The following is a 17,613-nucleotide window of genomic DNA, read 5'->3' on the forward strand; positions in this document are numbered from 1 at the left end:
CCAATCATGTTGGCGGGTGGGTAACATTTTTTTCTGTCAAATTGTCGAAAGGAATTATTAGAAAATTGTACATATACTGTTGTACTTGTTATTTTATTATGAACAAATAAGTTTATACTAGTATAATTAGATTTATGTGTACTTATTATGATGACATAATATATTTTGTTGAATTTTAATTTTACTTGTTAAATATAATGGTGACTGATATGGGTTTCATACTTTTATTTATTCTTACACCCAGTTTTAATATTTAACAGCTTTTATAATATACTTATGTAATTATCTAAGTAGGTATAAATAAGTTATTTATCATACAACCCTTGTTTTCGGCCACTGGATAATATGGTATTCGCTTTGGCCGAATCGATAGGTTTTCATGTAAGATTGGTGACAAAGACAATGCAATATTGTGATTCCATCAGATGATTAAACCCGTAGGGGGCCATAGGAACTGAGATCATAAATGCAATCACATTAAGTTGGAACTGTTATAATTGCCTAATAGACTACTTTTATCATATACTAGCGACCCGCCCCGGCTCCGCACGGGTTAACAAATTATACTCCCAAACCTTCCTCAAGAATCACTCTATTTATAGAAGAAAACCGCGTAAAGGTGTCAACCCTATACCCGACAAAGGTAGAAAAACTCAAATGAAAGCCGAACTTTTTTATAATACTTTTATTCACAACAAAATCTCAATCAAAACTCACAAGCATCCTCAACCAGTTGCGAACAAAACGTAAAATAATAACTTGTCACGATGCTGAAACGGCGGATATTATATTTGTGGACAATCACAGCCAATACCGTACAAATTAAAATTGAAACAAACATGCCACTTAAAAAAACTTTTTCACCTCAGCAGCTCGAACAAGGGTACTTTGCTACTTAAAAACAGTGAGCAAAATCGCATTTTGCTCACTGAGTGAGACTAAATGAGCAAAATGCGATTTTGCTCACTCAGTGAGCAAAATGGGATTTTGCTCACTGTTTTTAAGTAGCAAAGTACCCTTGTTCGAGCTGCTGAGGTGAAAATTTAATTGTTGGTATATCTTAAGAAAACTTGAGTGAATAGAGGTAAGTGATGAAGAAGGAATACATTTTTCGAGTTCTCTAATATGTTCTCACTGCTGAGGTGAAAAATGTTGTGTACTACACGAGATCAAAGTTATTTACATCTCGTGCGCTTTTGAGTCCCTTACTACGCTCAAGATTCTAAATTAGATTCACTCGCTACGCTCGTGAATCTATTATAGAATCTTTCGCTTGCACGGGACTCAAAATAAGCACTCGAAGAAATATCAAACTTTGATCTCTTGTTGTACAAATAACTATTAAACAATAAAAAAAAATTGAAAACAAAAAACAACGGGTTGCACTCAGGGAGCGCCGGCAGAAGTGAAAACTCAATCACTATTGCAAAATGTCTGCCTCTGCAGCACTATGTATTAATTGAGGTTAACGCCATCTAGCGTTATTTCGTCGCATTACTTGAAACCCCTAAGCACATCAATGTTAGTACTAGAGTTATATTAATACCAGTTAGAGCGAAACTCACTAGATGGCATTTAAATCAATAAAGAAAAACTCAATGACATTGAAGTAACAGTTTTTCGATCAGGTCACGTGTCCGTCTTGCGTCTTACGGTCACGTGACACCTGTTACGAGTTTAACATTTTTTCCCCATCACAAAAAGTGTAAAGAAGTTTTCACTTCAAAAATGTAGGATATGGTAACGCGCATACACCGCTGATGTTGCAGTGTCCCTAGGCTATGTCGCCCGCATACTACTAGGCAGGTAGTACGAGCATTTTCCCTAATCGTGTAGAGTTCAACCAAGAAAAGTCTGCATCGATTTTAAACGCCAAACTTCTATGAAATTATGACGTAAGTATATTAATAACACTTGCACTGCGTGTGCTATAAAAATTAGAGATGCCCCGAATAAGTGGTTTTGGCCGAATACCGAATATTCGGCCACTCTCGCGGCCGAATAACGAATATTCGGATGCGAACATTATGAGATTTATGAGTCACAATTATTATGAAAACTGTTCGCCAACAAAGCACAACGTTTGCTAAGATATCTTTTTTGTAAAACAGAACTAATGAATGTAGTTAGAGTCAATCAAATCAGACCCATGATAAAAATAAAATAGTTCATATTCAATAAATGTTTAAAAAAGGGTCTTCCTATTTAACAACTTTCTAATAATATTTTTTAAATATTAAATACACCTAATTTTTGGTATTCTTTTTGTGTAATTTTTCTTTTTAGTTAGTGGCAACAGATATTCGGTATTCGGCCGAATAGTAGGCAATATTCGGCCGAATAGTAGGCAATATTCGGCCGAATACCGAATATTCGGCAAAGTGGCCGAATAGTTGCCGAATATTCGTGGCATCTCTAATAAAAATCGTTGCAGACTTATCTTGGTCTAAATCTAATAGGCGTCAAAGCCGGCAAGACGATTAAAGGGTTAACACCAGTCGGCAATGTACATTTATATTTTTGGGCAATAAAGCTCAAAATAAATTAACTGAATAATTTATAAATTCAAAACTGTTAGTGACATGACATTACAAAAAAACATGATTCGAATAAATGATCAAGAAATCAAAAGACAAGTATTGTATCAATGATCACTAAAATTAAGACTACATGCTATTGTTCAACTTAATTATTTTACAGTACATATGGATGGTGCTTGGACTGGACTTTCCCGAACTATAGTTCGTTTTTTTTAGCATTAGAAAAAGACTACGCGATCTTGACGAGTCTTTTAATTGAAAAACGCTTTTTAAAAATCAGTAACTATTATTTATGAAAGCAAAATAATGTAAATAATCGTATATGATTCATAATTGTTACATATTTGCCGTGACTTATTTTTCAAAAGCGTTTTTCAATAAAAAGACACGTCAAGGTCGCGTGTCTTTTTCTAATGCTAAAAAAACGAACTATACTGCGGGAAACAGCACTTTCCGAGCGTATGTCGAAAGTTTAAAGTGCCATATGTACTGTGAAACGTACGATACACGTGCGAATAGGAAATTCGCAACTCGTGTCGTTTAATTTATCGCTACTGGTTTCGAATTTCCTCTTTTCCGCACTTGTATCGTAAATAACTATAAACATCCACTATAAAGAAAATGTTACACAAAGTAATGTATTTGAAAATACTCCACCTTCTTCGATAGTTCCAATTGTACATTAAAATGGAACAGCCCAATACGTAATGGAACTAATAATACGATCGGGCTGTCGTGTCTCGAAGTGACAAGGTTCTATGTTGTATGGGGTTCAATATGCCATAGAACTCTGTTTGACTCAAAAGGGAAGGGGGTTGAGAAATTCAGTCATTTGATGTTTTCGAGTTTTTATTTGCACTTGCGGAGATATAACATAATAATTATGTCGTTTATAGGCGACACTGTCAGACTGTCACATACAGGGTGATTCATGAGACGTGAGCAGGACTAATCCTGCACACTCAGTAACTGATAATTGATCGATCACCGTCGTATGTAGGTGAAACAACCACACTTTTTCCTATTTTTAACCGACTTCCAAATCTAAAAAGAGGAGGTTATCAATTCGGTTGTATGTTTTTTTTTATTTTTTAACTTTTTGGTGAGGGCAAATTTAATTCTCTACAATCATGGTCACCCTCCAAAGACCTAATTAATAAACATACCTCTTTAACCGTAATGACAGCATTTTGATTACGAAGAAAATAAACTGTCAAACTTGAGTGAGATAAGTGATTTCAAAAGTAACCAGACCGTAATGACAGTGATGACATTCAATTTGACACAGAATATCGGTAGTTTAGTATTCTAATTTTAGGGTGACCATGCATGTCGTAAATAAATTAATAACTTTTTTTTCAACACGACTAGAAAATTAACGTTAACCTCACTAATACTGATACGAAACAGTTGCTTATAATTTACGAAATGCGCAGTGTTAGTCCTGCTCGTCTCCTGAATCACCCTGTATAGACGACATTATTAGACTGTGGGCTCGATTCGGATTATGAAATAGACATGTTAGACATCGCCAAGATACGATAACGATGTGTTTAAGATCTAACCTGTCAAATTTGACATTTGCGCGATTCTGGAGATACTCTTGAACGATTTCCACAAGATATGGCTTAGAGATCCAATTCACATCTAATATATATCTAACTCTATCTAACGTAAAAGTGACATTGGTTGCCCGAATTGCGCTGCAAAAGAGAACTAGTTGATATCTAAACTATAACGTATCTAGAATGGATCTAGTACGTGTCGTCTTTTGTGAATATCTTGAAGTTCGAATACGGCAGTGTTATTGGAAAATGAACCTATATGCATTGAAATAACGCCGTTATTTCAGGTTTCAGGTTGCGTTATGTATATACAATATCATAGAGAAAAAAAATACATAGTGCTCACTCCATACATCAGTTTTAGTACCAAAAAGACTATTAGCATCTAGCATCGAGTAGCGGAACTATCAGTACTGCTACTTGACAATAGATGTCGCCACCGACCGGAAAGTCTTATGCTGTTGAGATAAGACTTTCCGGTCGGTGCTACATCTATTGTCAAGTAGCAGTACTGATAGTTCCGCTACTCGATGCTAGATGTAGACACGGAAATTAATAGTCTGAACTGATGTATGGAGTGAGCACTCTATGTATTTTTTTCTCTATGACAATATATACGATACTATTCTCGTATTAATTCATTTTCATCATCATCATCATCATCACAATCATTATTATTTGTCGCCTGTTTCTCCTTTCTAGTCAGATCACAATTTCATCACAACAGGCGGTCTAGCATCATGCTAGACCGCCTGGTGTGAATGAAACGATAAAAACATTTGATTTATGTCATGTCATTTTGTGCAACTGTCATATCAACGTCTACTTATGTCACTTAATGTCCGACTAGAAAAAGCACAAAAATTAACCTTTTGACCGCCACTATTTTACATAACACAGCATAGTCAGGCGTGGCTCACTCCGCGATTTCGTCGCTTTGCTACAGGTAGCTAAAATTACATCCGTTCGGCCCCAATTTTGGGGAAAGCCATAATCCGCGCGTGGCGCTGTCGCCACCTAGCGGCCACATCTGTGCTGATCGTAACAGACGCGTTTTGTTAGAGAGTGAGTCTTCTGTACTTAGTACTATTATTTATTCTATGGCATAGTTACATTTTTAAGGTAGTAAGGTTAATTTTCTACCGTAACCTGACTGTGACGGTGAAAGGGGTATTTTTCTTCATATGAAACGTCCCGCAAGTGGGGGGGGTGTCACTCCGCAGTTTAGTTACATTTGGCCGGCGCGCCCATCGGACAGGCGTATGGCAGTGGGCTGCCGCTCGGTGCACGATAGTCGTGTCACGCGGCGCTCGCGCAAAATTGAAAATACACAATGGCTTCGAAACTTACTTCCGCGAGAATCAGACATGCTATCTCCGGATAAAAAAATGTATGTTTACATAATCAACGTTTGTAATTCCTACATATTTATCTTAAAAACAATAAATCAGTGGGTATAGGTATAAAAACTTGTCAAGTGATAACCCCGTGCCGACACTCGTAGCTCGGTCATAAAACTGCGGCGCGCAAAGGAGATTCACGGTTCGTGCGCGGTTATAAGTTTCAATTTTGCTCGCAGGCGGCGATATAGGTGTAATTTTATACCTAAACCTGAGTTTTGTGAAGGAGTGAATTTTCTGTACGGTAGTACTATTAGTTATTCTGCCGCAAGTGCAAATCAACGTTGATTCATAACCAGCCTCTGCTTATTCAACGTCCTCCTCTTGCAGAACACTGCCACCGCTCGCCTTCATGGAGGCCCGGAGTCGCTCCGAGACCTCGGGGAGCTTCTTCAGGAGCAGGTGGAAGATCGGGGCCGGCATGGTTTGTTGGAGCACCTGGGAACATGATCATAGAGAAAAAAATACATAGAGTGCTCACTCGATACATCAGTTCAGACCAGGGAAGTTGCGGATGCAGATTTTTTGACATCCGCGGATGCGGATGCGGATTTTTAAAGGCTCACTTTCGCGGATGCGGATGTCAAGATTAGGTACTTAGAAAACGTCAAATATTACACTTTTTGTATTTTTTTATTAAAAAAGCGGCCAAGTGCAAGTCGGACTCGCCTATGAAGGGTTCCGTATTTAGGCGATTTATGACGTATTAAAAAAAAACTACTTACTAGATCTCGTTCAAACCAATTTTCGGTGGAAGTTTACACGGTAATGTACATCGTATATTTTTTTTAGTTTTATCATTCTCTTATTTTAGAAGTTACAGGGGGGGGACACACATTTTACCACTTTGGAAGTGTCTCTCGGGCAAACTATTCAGTTTAGAAAAAAATGATATTATAAACCTCAATATCATTTTTGAAGACCTATCCATAGATATCCCACACGTATGGGTTTGATGAAAAAAAAATTTTCGAGTTTCAGTTCGAAGTATGGGGAACCCCAAAAAACTATTGTTTTTTTTTCTATTTTTGTGTGAAAATCTTAATGCGGTTCACAGAATACATCTACTTACCAAGTTTCAACAGTATAGTTCTTATAGTTTCGGAGAAAAGTGGCTGTGACATACGAACGGACAGACAGACGGACAGACAGACAGACAGACAGACATGACGAATCTATAAGGGTTCCGTTTTTTGCCATTTGGCTACGGAACCCTAAAAATACATAGAGTGCTCACTCCATACATCAGTTCAGACTATTAATTTCAGTGTCTACATCTAGCATCGAGTAGCGGAACTATCAGTACTGCTACTTGACAATAGATGTAGCACCGACCGGAAAGTCTTATCTCAACAGCATAAGACTTTCCGGTCGGTGGCTACATCTATTGTCAAGTAGCAGTACTGATAGTTCCGCTACTCGATGCTAGATGCTAATAGTCTTTATGGTACTAAAACTGATGTATGGAGTGAGCACTCTATGTATTTTTTTCTCTATGACATGATGGATAAACGTTAAGGCTCAGTTACATTAGTTGATGGGGCCCGCATGCGGGGTGCGATATTTAGCAATTTGACAGACAGACGGACGGACGGACAGTCGCACCATAAGGGTTCCTTTTGTACCTTTTTGGTACGGAACCCTAAAATTGGTATATGGGTAAATGTTTTTTTTTATCTTATAATTGAATACCATGTATTTGTCCCACATAGTTTTCAATGTTCAATAAAACAATTGAGTGAGAGCTCCTTTAGATTAAAAATGGGAAAGCATGAGATGTTATATAGTTCGTTTTTTTTAGCATTAGAAATAAGGTAAACAATCTTGATGTGTCTTTTAATTGAAAAACACATTTTAAAAATAAGTTACGGCAAATATGTAACAATTATGAATCTAATACGATCTATTCGATCGATCGATACGATTATATTCTTCTGCTTTCATAAGTAATAAATAGTTTTTGATTTTTAAAAATCGTTTTTCAATTAAAAGACATGTCAAGATCGCTTACCTTCTTGCAAGTTCTTTCTAATGCTAAAAAAAACGAACTATAGTTTGTCAATGGACTGTCTCATTTTAAACAGACAGAGAGAATCATACTACCCTTGTCTTACACTAGTTTTAGCACCCAAAAGAAAAGGATGAGTATAGTTTTCCTTGATGGAGAAGAGTGGCCCGTGACAGAACCCAATGGGAAGAGCTGTAGGAGGCCTTTGCCAAGCGACACTGAGTTAAGAGACATACTCCAGAATATAAGGGCTTAACCTGTCCTGTCCCACTAGCATTGACTTCAAATGAAAGTTGCTTTAATAATGTACGTATGGCCCTATCCTTTTTTGACCCAGATATAAATGAGTCTTGGGTGCCAAGCGACACACTGAGTTAAGAGACATACTCCAGAATATAAGGGCTTAACCTGTCCTGTCCCACTAGCATTGACTTCAAATGAAAGTTGCTTTAATAATGTACGTATGGCCCTATCCTTTTTTGACCCAGATATAAATGAGTCTTGGGTGCCAAGCGACACACTGAGTTAAGAGACATACTCCAGAATATAAGGGCTTAACCTGTCCTGTCCCACTAGCATTGACTTCAAATGAAAGTTGCTTTAATAATGTACGTATGGCCCTATCCTTTTTTGACCCAGATATAAATGAGTCTTGGGTGCCAAGCGACACACTGAGTTAAGAGACATACTCCAGAATATAAGGGCTTAACCTGTCCTGTCCCACTAGCATTGACTTCAAATGAAAGTTGCTTTAATAATGTACGTATGGCCCTATCATTTTTTGACCCAGATATGAGTCTTGCGAGAGGACAGGTTAATAGATAGTTTTCCTGGATCTTACTGACTGACAAATTAGTTTGACCAAGTATAACTTACACTGAGCAGCTGCTGTGTCTGCCCGCACACTGCCACCGCCTGGCCGAGGTGCTCCACTCCCGCCTCGAGGTCTCCAGCTGCCAGGAGCTCCTCACCAAGCTGTATCTGTGGACACATACGATACACAATTATATGCCAAATCTTGTCTGAAATTTTGTATGCATATTGCTCAATATAATTATATTGACATAAGATTCTGATGAAATTTAGTACACATTACAAATAAGTCAAATAAATTTACAATCATGTTTTCATTATTTTGCGTATTAACAAGGTTTATGTAATAGCTATTCAATTTAGAAAAATGATTGCAGTAGGTAGGTTATCTTCTCAAAGGTTGTCCTAGAAGAGATTCATAGTAAGACTGAAAGACTGAACTGTTTTACTACTACATAGGGACGAAAACTAGGTGCGTTAGTTTTCGTCCACTTGAGGATTTGAATATAAACCTACATTGCTGCATTGTACATATTGCAATCCTTAATGTTAACACTATCTACATAAAAATTATATTTCGGAAGTAGAAAATTAAAAATCAAATATATTATTTGCGAATCTGTCAAGTGGACGAAAACTAGAGCATGGACGGAAACTAGCGCAATGACCCTACTACAAATTATTATAATTTGTGGCTTGTACCATATTTTTTCAGTGTGCATTTATGTTTTTTCTTATATACCAGTTAAACATTACTATACCTGTTGCAGGAAGAACCGCTGCATAGCCTCATGGTCGCTCATGTCAGGCAGCGGCCCTCCCATGGCGTTTGAGCGTGACGCGTTCTTGCGGGCATTCTGTCTGCCTGCAATTTAAACAAGGAATATTTAACCATTGAATCAACACAACACAGGGACAGGGGATTTGCCCTAACGCCCAGTAGGCCTGGGCCTAGGGTGGCCATGACTGCTAATCTGCCACTGACAGTGAAGGTCGTGAATTAATAATTAATAATACCTTGTTAATAATTAATTGAACCTATGAACGCTACGCCTTTCGTGTCTGGCGCATCATCGTGAAGCTTGTTGGAATGCACAAAGTTTGATATTGGGATGTAGCTGCGGCTCTTCGGCAATCAAAATGTAGTTGAAATGATTCTGGGTAAGGTAGGTAAATAATGCAAAACGAGGGTCAAATGTTATGTCCAATATTTTTAATGTTATCAAAATAAAAGATGAAAATGTAAATTTAAGTTTTATTCCTCAAGACAAATCCCCCCTAAATGGAAAAACTGTGCTATTACAACTGTACAAAGCCATGCACTCTGAATTGATATTGAGGAACATTGTCCACAATAAAAGGAGTAAGATTTCTTCAAAAGCTTTCCAAGACTACGCTGTTTTAACACAGAAACAGTCTAGCAAGTTGTTGTTATAGAATAGAATATTATATTATTTTGTTGAACTAGAAAAGCATGAAAATAAGTCTATTTTGTGATTTAATAAGCTAACATAATTATAGGTATTAAATTACAGACAAATAGACTATAATTTTTAAAGTGTCATTAAAAAGAACTTGGTATGTAAACAAATCGCCATACTAAAATTGACACTGAGTGTCAGTTTACTAGTAACTTTTGTTTACATAGCAAGTTCTATTGAATGATACTTTACGAGTTTCATGGTTGAGTTGTGTAGATAATACCGAGTCCATGTATAACTTTCCCTTTATATCATGAGATTCATGAGCCAAATAAATTTACATTATATTATTTTCTCTAAACCATTAATTACCAGTAATATGACCATCTTTGTACCTACCACATTCTAAGAAATAAACATTTGTATTTGTATTTTTGTGGTGCTTTTTCCTGAAAGGCGAGTGCTTGCGTAGAGAGCACTTTGCCCCCATACTTAACATGATTTTTTGTTTAACACTTTCGCAACCGGGCAAAAAACGGCGCACTAACCCAGAAACCGGTCGTCTATATCTGCGTACAAAACAACCTGCTGGGCGGGTTGTCCGGCATCTGAGCAAACATTACGAGTGCCTACCAGGCGGGTTCTCGGTAGTCAAAGTATTAAATATAAGGACTACCTAGAAAGAAGTTAGATAATTAAAGTAAGTATTAGGTATTCGTGCAAAGGTATCCAACTTCAAAGGTACACTCTCTTGAAAATAGAATTCTATAATCGTGGTGTCTGTTCTACAGTGCTTGAAACGCAAAAAAATATTGAAGAAACAATGTAAATGCGGCTAAAAATATGTAAGACTAGAGTCGGTTTCCAATGAACTTCGGTCACGAACCAATGTCATTGCTGCATGTTACACAATATTTGGCCTAATTACTCGCACATGCGCTCCCTCAGCGCATTTGTACATACATTTATGCGCTTATTGAAGCAAAAATAAATACAAGTGCGCAACGATCACTGGGTTTGTAGGTTATTCAGAAATATATCAATCACTGACAGTGGAAAATGAATGATGTGCGCAAGCGGCATGTGATTTACATGAAATATCGTCATACTTGCACGATATTGGACTCAAATAGAGCATGAGAATGTTTTCTAAACACAAAAAAACTACAGTGCACTCACGTTCTCTGAGCTTTTTTTTGAAAAGAGGGTCCTTGCGACGTTGTTGGTCGAAATATACACAATACCCCAGGAACAGAGTCCCGGCAATGCCCACGGCAATTCCAAGTGTAGTGCGAGTCAACTCCATTGTAATATTTTATTTCGAAACGATTTATTCACAGAAATATCGGATCACTTTTGTTACAAAATTTGGTGGTCCGCCATTTATTAGCAAAAAGGACTCATGTTGGCAGCATTGACAGTCAAAAGCATTCACAAAATTTAATAAATACAAAATACAAATATCACGAGTTTATGTGTATAAAGGATATGAAATTAACAATGTGAATTTTATATTGAAAATAAGTCTAATAATGTATGTTTCGAATTATCTGAATTTATTTATTTTATCTATTAAACAACTGTACCGATATTCGGAACCTAAAGTAATATATTGAGAGAGTGGCAACACTGTAGTTAGTCGTATTGTCCTTTTCTAGCATATACGTCCATCTCTCTCCCACACCCCCACCAATTCAGGCAGTTGCGTTTGACAATTTTGACAGTTACAAACAAACGCAAATTACGTAGTCATTGGCTTGCTGTTTTTCCATCTGGAAGGTCGTGAAGCTAAACTGCTGGTGAGTTTTTGAATTTGTACCCCAGTTTAGCTGACTATATTGAAAAACAGTTTCTAACGGCTTTTGCCGTTCGAAATAAATATTTAAATTTAGTTGTCCGTTAAACTATCTAGCAAATAAAAATGATCCGGAATAGTGATGTGCAAGTGTTCTCAAAGGCTGCCTGCGCGCACCGTGGCTATGCCAATGAAAATACTAAAACACATGGTAGAAAACACATCGAGCTGGTAAAGCGTGCACGTGTCACCATTATAATTTAATTTTATTAAGTCTCTTCCGAGTCTTGTTAGTTTAAATCTTTGTGTGTGTATAATAACGGTTGAAATTATATAATACTTAAATGGTGATGTGTGGAGGTATACCCTTCAAGTGATTTGTGTTTTCGAATACGAATGGATCGGATAGTTAATACGTGTTACGTAGAACCTACGTATTAAGGTAGAAGCTTATAGACGTGTAGGTTTTTTTTTATCTGTCCAAGTATCTATCAGCAATTTATCTTTTTATCCCGTTCCGGGTTAATATAATATTGCAAAATTAATTTTTTGGTAATAAACTTGCTGATAAATAACGTGTACCCGAATAGGAGTCGACGAAGATCCGCTTCGCGGGGCTTCTATTTCCGCTCTAAGGGACACAAGGTAACGAACAAACCTACATCGCAAACATTGCATTTATTTTTGTGGAAAGTGAGTACTTCGGCAGTACATAAACTTAAATCTGACTAGACATAGAGAGAGATTAGCATGGCTCTGCGCAAGAATGACATGCGAATTCGTGAAGTATTTCACTCTGTATCTACCAACTTATATCTCTCCAACTAGATCTTTGATTTATGTAGGTAGGTACCTACTTAAATATATAACTTAGCAGGTACTTGCAGCTTAAAAGGTTAAGGAAAAGAACTCTTGCATGTAGGTGCTATATGTGCTTGTGTTTTTTGAATTTGAATAACTTGATTATTAATTCTATACGCAACTACATACAAGAGGGTCAATTCTTAAGCCTACTTACCTACCTACATAAATAGTACACTTAAATTAAACGTTTCAAATAAAATCGGAAGCCTGTGACATGGAAGGGCATTAACGATACGGGAATCTTTAGATTGATTCATTGACGAAGACGCATGGTTTGGTTCATATTGTCAAATTATATTAGTTAACTGTAGAGTTAAAGTTTAGTTTTGGCAAATCTGCGCGTCACCGTGAATGACACTTTCTAAAAGTGCCTGTTAAAGCCGGCGTAAAGCCTTTCACCTTGTCGAGCAAGGAACCCGCAACTTAGGGAATATTACCCATAAACTCAGGGTATTTGATTTGAATGATACTTATTCTTAAACTTACGTCTGTTATGGTTCCACCTGCTAAGGTGCGCCTAAGAGAATCTTTTATTCGTTCACAAACTAACGTCAAGTTATTTGTGATGAAACCAATATATTATGTACCTATCTAAGCCTGCGCAAGGCTGCCATGTTTCCACCTGCGTAAGGTGTGCCAAAAGAATCTTTGATTCGTTCACAAACTGACGTCAAGTTATTGATGATGATATTATAACCTATGTAAGCCTGCGCAAGGCATGTCAGACATATTCACAGAAATATAAATGATATGGTCATAACACAGGCGTGCGAGTAGACCACAATCACAAAAATATTACAAAGATTAAGTTGTAAATATCTCTTTTTAGAGAAAGTAAAAATGGTTTAAAATAATGTTTTGGGTAAAAATCAGTCGAAATAGGCAAGGCTTCGTTATTAGAGTTTTCATTTTTGTTTACCAATCTATTTCAAGGGTCCCGAACACCCTATTGGCTAAACCCAAAATTGGGCTAATTAACTGTGGTAAAAGTGAAAACTGCTTTCCATTTACATAACATTTCTAAAATTATAATAGGTAAAATAAAAACCTAAGATTCCAGGCCTATCTCGACTCATTTTTATTTTAAAGATAAAAAAAAAATCTTTGCACCCTAATATAAAATTGTGGTCTGGAGACGCTAAGCCTCATAACTTGGGTGGCATAGATAATACTAAGAGATTTAGTCACCTAATTTCGACTATAAGCCCAGGCAGAATATTGATAATTAGAATAAGGAGTGGTCAATTCTCCAAGGTCCATATAATCTGTGGACTCTAATTAAATCAGGCTCGGTAAGCTCACGACACGACAGAGCTTACGATTCCATTCTGAAATAAGCTATGTTTACAATATATATTACCCATGGTGTGAAACAAACAGCCTGCTCAAGGTGTACAAAGGGTCCGTTTAACGGCCCTATAAATATCTAAAAACCTTTGAAGTCTAGGCCTGCTACAATATGGCAGACTAGAAATAAATACATATGATCCCAATGTAAGAGCAGCTCACAGTTGCATAAATTATATTTGGCTGGAGAGCACTTGTCTTTCAGTTAACATGTTTACGAGTACCTACCTATGTACACGACATGACCAAGGTTACCTACCTTTTTACATAATTATTATATCCCTGACTGCCATGGTATATTAGGAAAATTATCATGTGCTGGCGGTGCTGCACAAGCATGTTTGAAATAAAATATACAAAACTGGCCTAACGGGCGTTTATGAATTATGTATTTTACACCCTTGTGTCTGTATTGTGACCCTGGAAGTTTTAAACCACCTGTATCGTAAGTGCTCCTATGCACGGATTAAGTTTATAATAAACTACCCATGCCCTAACCTCAAGGGCAAGTGCTTCTATGCACGGACCAGATACTGTTATCACTTATTTCACTTATCATGACTAGTCATAGTTTGATACTACACGTTTAATAAATTTAAGACCGTGGAATGTACCCACTACAAAAGGTTTTTAAAAATAGTGACTGAATGGTTTGCACGAACGATTCTAGCACAGTTTCTTGGCGGTCACGTCTAGGGCATGACCCTCTAGTTCTCAATTTATACAAAATTATAGCATTGTGATACTGTTCGCTTTGCACAATAAAATAGGGGAACAGGAACACGCCTTGCGAAAAGGCGAAGCTATTTTGAAACGCAAACCTTTCAAAAATAGATTGAAATATATAAATAATTATGTTTTTGGTGTGGAACATGTAATTGTACACCCAAACAAATGCAATCATTTATTATATGTTAGCAAAACTCTGCCAAAGTGTTAGTCTGTCTCTACAGTGTAACCTGAAGGCATCAATGCACATGAATCTCTTGAAACATGGTGGATTAACTAATTTACACCCCGTCTGTGTCTTGCTCCTACCAAATCCACAAGTTGAGGACCTCAACCTATCTAGGCACCCTTCTTGCTCGAGACCTGAAAAATAATCTCATGCAGTCAAGTGTCGGAAAACCAGGTCCACACTCTTAGCACTACCGTGAATATATCTAAGAAGTCTGTATACTACCTTCCAGGAGGCGGGATGTTAATAGACTAGTATACAAAAGCACACTGGCCCAAATCCAGTAATATTATATGCATTTCAGAATACAAAATAATTGACAATTCTGCGTATATTTGATATCAAAAAGTTACAATTACCTATCCTTAGGTCATAAGGAGGATAAATATACATAAATATCAAATAGATTCGACAAAGTGTTGACCCTAGCATTGGATAAAATAGGTTCCTCTTAAACGGCATCTGCGCTGTTGGCTTTGGGCCCACGGGTGCCCGGCAAAAGGTCGGGGACCCCATGGTTCCGCACAGTTATTGCAAATAATGTAAAATCACAAAATAAACACAAATTTTCATTTTGGTTAAAAACACATATGCGATGAGCTAAGGTTTCGAATTAAGTACCTTTTTCTTAATCTGGAAAGAGAAGATTGAATATTCAGAATTAAGCTATGTCTATGAATGGTTTACATAAATTAAGCCACTTTAGCGTTCAGAAACAATCAAGTTTATGTCTACTAGTAGGCACCAGATAAGGTAATCTACTCATACTGCATATATAGACAATAATGAGTACAATTAAGGTCACTTGATGATAGCTAAACATGAATATAAGCAGAATGAGCTGCACCTATACAAATATCATTGATAAAGCTCTGTGGCAATTCTACATTAACCATTTGAACGCCAAGAGCACCAAAAAGCGTCGTAACTAGTGCCCACATGAGTATTATGATATGGCTTAAGCTCTCAAAGTAACCTTCACAATTTTAAGTAAGGTTTGTTTAGGTCCATTAGCTCGCGTTCGCATTAGTAAAGCGTACAAACGATTAAATGCATTTTATAGCTATAACCAAGTATATAGCTCACACTGGCTCACAGTCATTAAAAGAATTCAGTAAAATCATTAAAAGTATTCCCTATGACATTTTATTAAGTACCTACCCAATATTAACTTTGTGGGTAGTGATAGTGATATAACGAATATTTAAAATATTCGTCTACTTAATTCTGAGGGATTCTGGAAATAAGAAAGGTCTTGTCCTTGTTATATCCTGCAACTGCTTACCTTACTAGATAATTATTATCAAATTTGTCAATAATTGGGAGTTATAAATAAAAACTACTCGAGTACTTTATGATTTTTATCTTTTCATATTTGAATTACATCACTCCATATCACAGATGTTGTATGCTCCCTGAAGAGTAGACTGACTTATCTTCTTTTACATAGTTTCACATACATATAATTAAGTACTATAGCACCCTTATGGTGACTCACTTATTTTCGTTGAAAATTTATAAGTACCTACATTAAATACGTATATAAAATGTAAAGTTAGTATCATAATATAATGGTATATAAAATTGTATGCTTTACTAAATACCTCTCTCCTCACAGGTGTTAAAAGTGGTTAAAATAAAGGGTGTACTACATAATTAATTAATTAATTAAACACTCCTAATATAATAATATTACATATACATAATATGTAAGTACATGTATAATCACATTGGCTTGGCGTCTTCCCACCACCAGGCGATAACAAACACGTCTCAATCATGAAGTTATATTTTTTAAACTGGAGCGAGTTGTCACTTTTTTTGCCATACTAATTTGAACCTTATCACCGAGACAGAAAGTTGTTCGTACCAGACTAGAGAAAACGGTCCACTTGAGATAGAAAAACCCGAGCCCTGTGTCTCACTCGCACATGTTGCCAATGTTAAAAAGATACCATTGTGGTAGAAATTATATCAATACACTACTGAATTTAATTACCTTCTTATACAATTTTAGTGCTATATTCAGACTACAGTTCTGATATCTTTTAAGTAATTTGTAAATAATTATGATGCCAATATTATTAACTGATTAAACCAAGCGCATACACAGCAAAAAAAACTAAATTTTAGTATGGTAGAAGTTGTAGTAACTTTAAATATTAATTGGTATCCCCAACTTGATGACCTTTCTTCAAAACACGTGAATGCGAAATTTCTTCAAAATTGTGAAGAAATGTTGTGTTAAAGGTTGTTGGAGTGAAATAATTGCTAATTGTGGAATATTGTTTCACAAGAAAACCACAATTATTACATTTTACTATAAAAATACAAGACAACATTGTCAAACTCATTAGGGTGACTATGATGTCGGCACGTTTTGAATCGGTCTCACAGAATTCTTATTATTAACGTAGGTAATGTAAAAGTAAGTTTAACATAATAGGTACCTTATGTCTTTATTTCGGCATGTTTAATTTAAGATTTGTTGTAGAATAATTGAAGGGATGTTTACAAAAACAACATAACTGCTTAGACCGGTTGACACTTTTTTAAGAACATTATTAATCGTTTCAGGTGTCAACCAGTGTAGTCAGGTATGTTGTTTTTGTAAACATCCCTTCAATTGCCAAAATTTAAAACCAAAGTGCTTAACTGTTTAAACATTACAGACTCTCATTTATACATAATATTTTGTTAGGTGTGTCAAACTGTTTATATATGTCATCGATTCTTTACAGGTAGGACACATTTCCGTCAATAGAAAAAAGGCACCAACTTTAAAAAAAACGTCATATTTGCTAAACAGATCTTCAATGACGCTTACACTTAAAAAAAACTGAAGTGGACAAAAGGGAAGCCTACCTTTATGAACATACCATGAGTGAGTGCGAAAGAGGCC

The 17,613-nt window shown here is 36.4% G+C and overlaps 1 protein-coding gene and 1 non-coding gene across 2 annotated transcripts; one reads left to right on the top strand and one right to left on the bottom strand.

Annotated features, from left to right (window-relative positions):
- Positions 1-5,769: 5,769 nt before the first annotated feature.
- LOC134658849 (mitochondrial import receptor subunit TOM20 homolog) lies at positions 5,770-11,158 on the bottom strand. The gene is made up of 4 exons (XM_063514520.1): positions 10,927-11,158; positions 9,088-9,191; positions 8,390-8,494; positions 5,770-5,943 (listed from the first exon to the last, which is right to left on the bottom strand). The coding sequence occupies exons 1-4, from the start codon at positions 11,051-11,053 to the stop codon at positions 5,812-5,814; spliced, it is 468 nt and encodes a 155-aa protein (XP_063370590.1). The 5' UTR covers positions 11,054-11,158; the 3' UTR covers positions 5,770-5,811.
- A 1,081-nt stretch (positions 11,159-12,239) lies between these two features.
- Positions 12,240-12,343, top strand: LOC134658909 (U6 spliceosomal RNA). Its single transcript, XR_010097775.1, has one exon. It is a non-coding gene; the product is annotated as a U6 spliceosomal RNA (small nuclear RNA).
- Positions 12,344-17,613: the final 5,270 nt, after the last annotated feature.

Source organism: Cydia amplana, chromosome 23 (assembly GCF_948474715.1).
Source record: "Cydia amplana chromosome 23, ilCydAmpl1.1, whole genome shotgun sequence".
Taxonomy (NCBI): Eukaryota; Metazoa; Arthropoda; class Insecta; order Lepidoptera; family Tortricidae; genus Cydia; species Cydia amplana.

Bases quoted from the DNA above. Each gene is read 5' to 3' on its own strand.
- LOC134658849 (XM_063514520.1), bottom strand. From the start codon at position 11,053: ATGGAGTTGACTCGCACTACACTTGGAATTGCCGTGGGCATTGCCGGG. The intron at 8,495-9,087 runs GTATAGTAATGT...ATGTGTCCACAG, and splicing joins AGCGGTTCTTCCTGCAACAG to ATACAGCTTGGTGAGGAGCT. The intron at 5,944-8,389 runs GTAAGTTATACT...TCATGTTCCCAG, and splicing joins AGACACAGCAGCTGCTCAGT to GTGCTCCAACAAACCATGCC.